This window comes from Phalaenopsis equestris, unplaced genomic scaffold (genome assembly GCF_001263595.1).
Source record: "Phalaenopsis equestris unplaced genomic scaffold, ASM126359v1 Scaffold000002, whole genome shotgun sequence".
NCBI lineage: Eukaryota > Viridiplantae > Streptophyta > Magnoliopsida > Asparagales > Orchidaceae > Phalaenopsis > Phalaenopsis equestris.
The window spans coordinates 72,915,977-72,916,866 of NW_018164444.1; the positions used below are offsets into that span (position 1 = coordinate 72,915,977).

At 40.8% G+C, this 890-nt stretch overlaps 1 protein-coding gene across 1 annotated transcript; it reads left to right on the forward strand.

The window, feature by feature from the left end:
• Positions 1 to 74: 74 nt before the first annotated feature.
• Positions 75 to 860, forward strand: LOC110020019. Its single transcript, XM_020717969.1, has 2 exons — positions 75 to 554; positions 624 to 860. The coding sequence occupies exons 1-2, from the start codon at positions 75 to 77 to the stop codon at positions 858 to 860; spliced, it is 717 nt and encodes a 238-aa protein (XP_020573628.1).
• The last annotated feature ends 30 nt before the right edge of the window (positions 861 to 890 follow it).

Below are 890 nucleotides of genomic sequence, written 5' to 3' on the forward strand. Positions count from 1 at the left end.
TCATATGTTTGTTTCTCTTATTCCATATATGAGCTTAACTGTGTTTCAACGTATAAAATATAGTTCATACCATCATGGACCCAGAGGAAGTCCGACGTGGACGTCGAAATGCAGCAATAAATATACTGGTGCATTACTATAACACGCATGTGGACCGTGAGCCCTGTTACACATCATCTCAGATTGGAGACAAATGGATGGGAGAAATGATTTCAGGACATCCAGCGAGATTTCAAAACATATTCCGCATGTCCCAGCGTGTTTTCAGTGATCTGTTATTAGATCTGCGAACATCTCATGGACTTCACGGATCTTCTAGGACAACAGACCGTGAAGTATTGGGCATAACACTTTACATTTTATCACAGAACGAGTCAATGCGGGGAGCCATGGAACGATTCCAACACTCATCTGAAACAATAAGCGGGTATTTCTCAGTGGGTTTGACTTCCCTCGTCAGTTTAGCGCAAGCTATAATAAAACCCGAAGATCCAATATTTGTCAGAACGCCAGCACAGATTCGCAACAATGCCCGATACATGCCACATTTCAAGGTACACATTCATAATTTAAATCAATATTATTGGGTGGCATATTGAAATGATTTAACTTTATTTGTAAAGGGTTGCATTGGCGCAATCGATGGAACGCATGTTCATGCCAGGGTACCGGAAAATGAGAAAGTTGCATTTATCGGCCGTTCCGAGAGCACAACTCAAAATATTATGGCAGTTTGTGATTTCAACATGTGTTTCACATTTGCAATGGCTGGATGGGAGGGCAGCGTATATGATAGTAGAATCTTCAAAATTGCAACGAGAAATCCGGAGTACAATTTTCCTCACCCACCACAGGGTTAGTTCCTTACTAATACAAGTAGATTTTTTTTT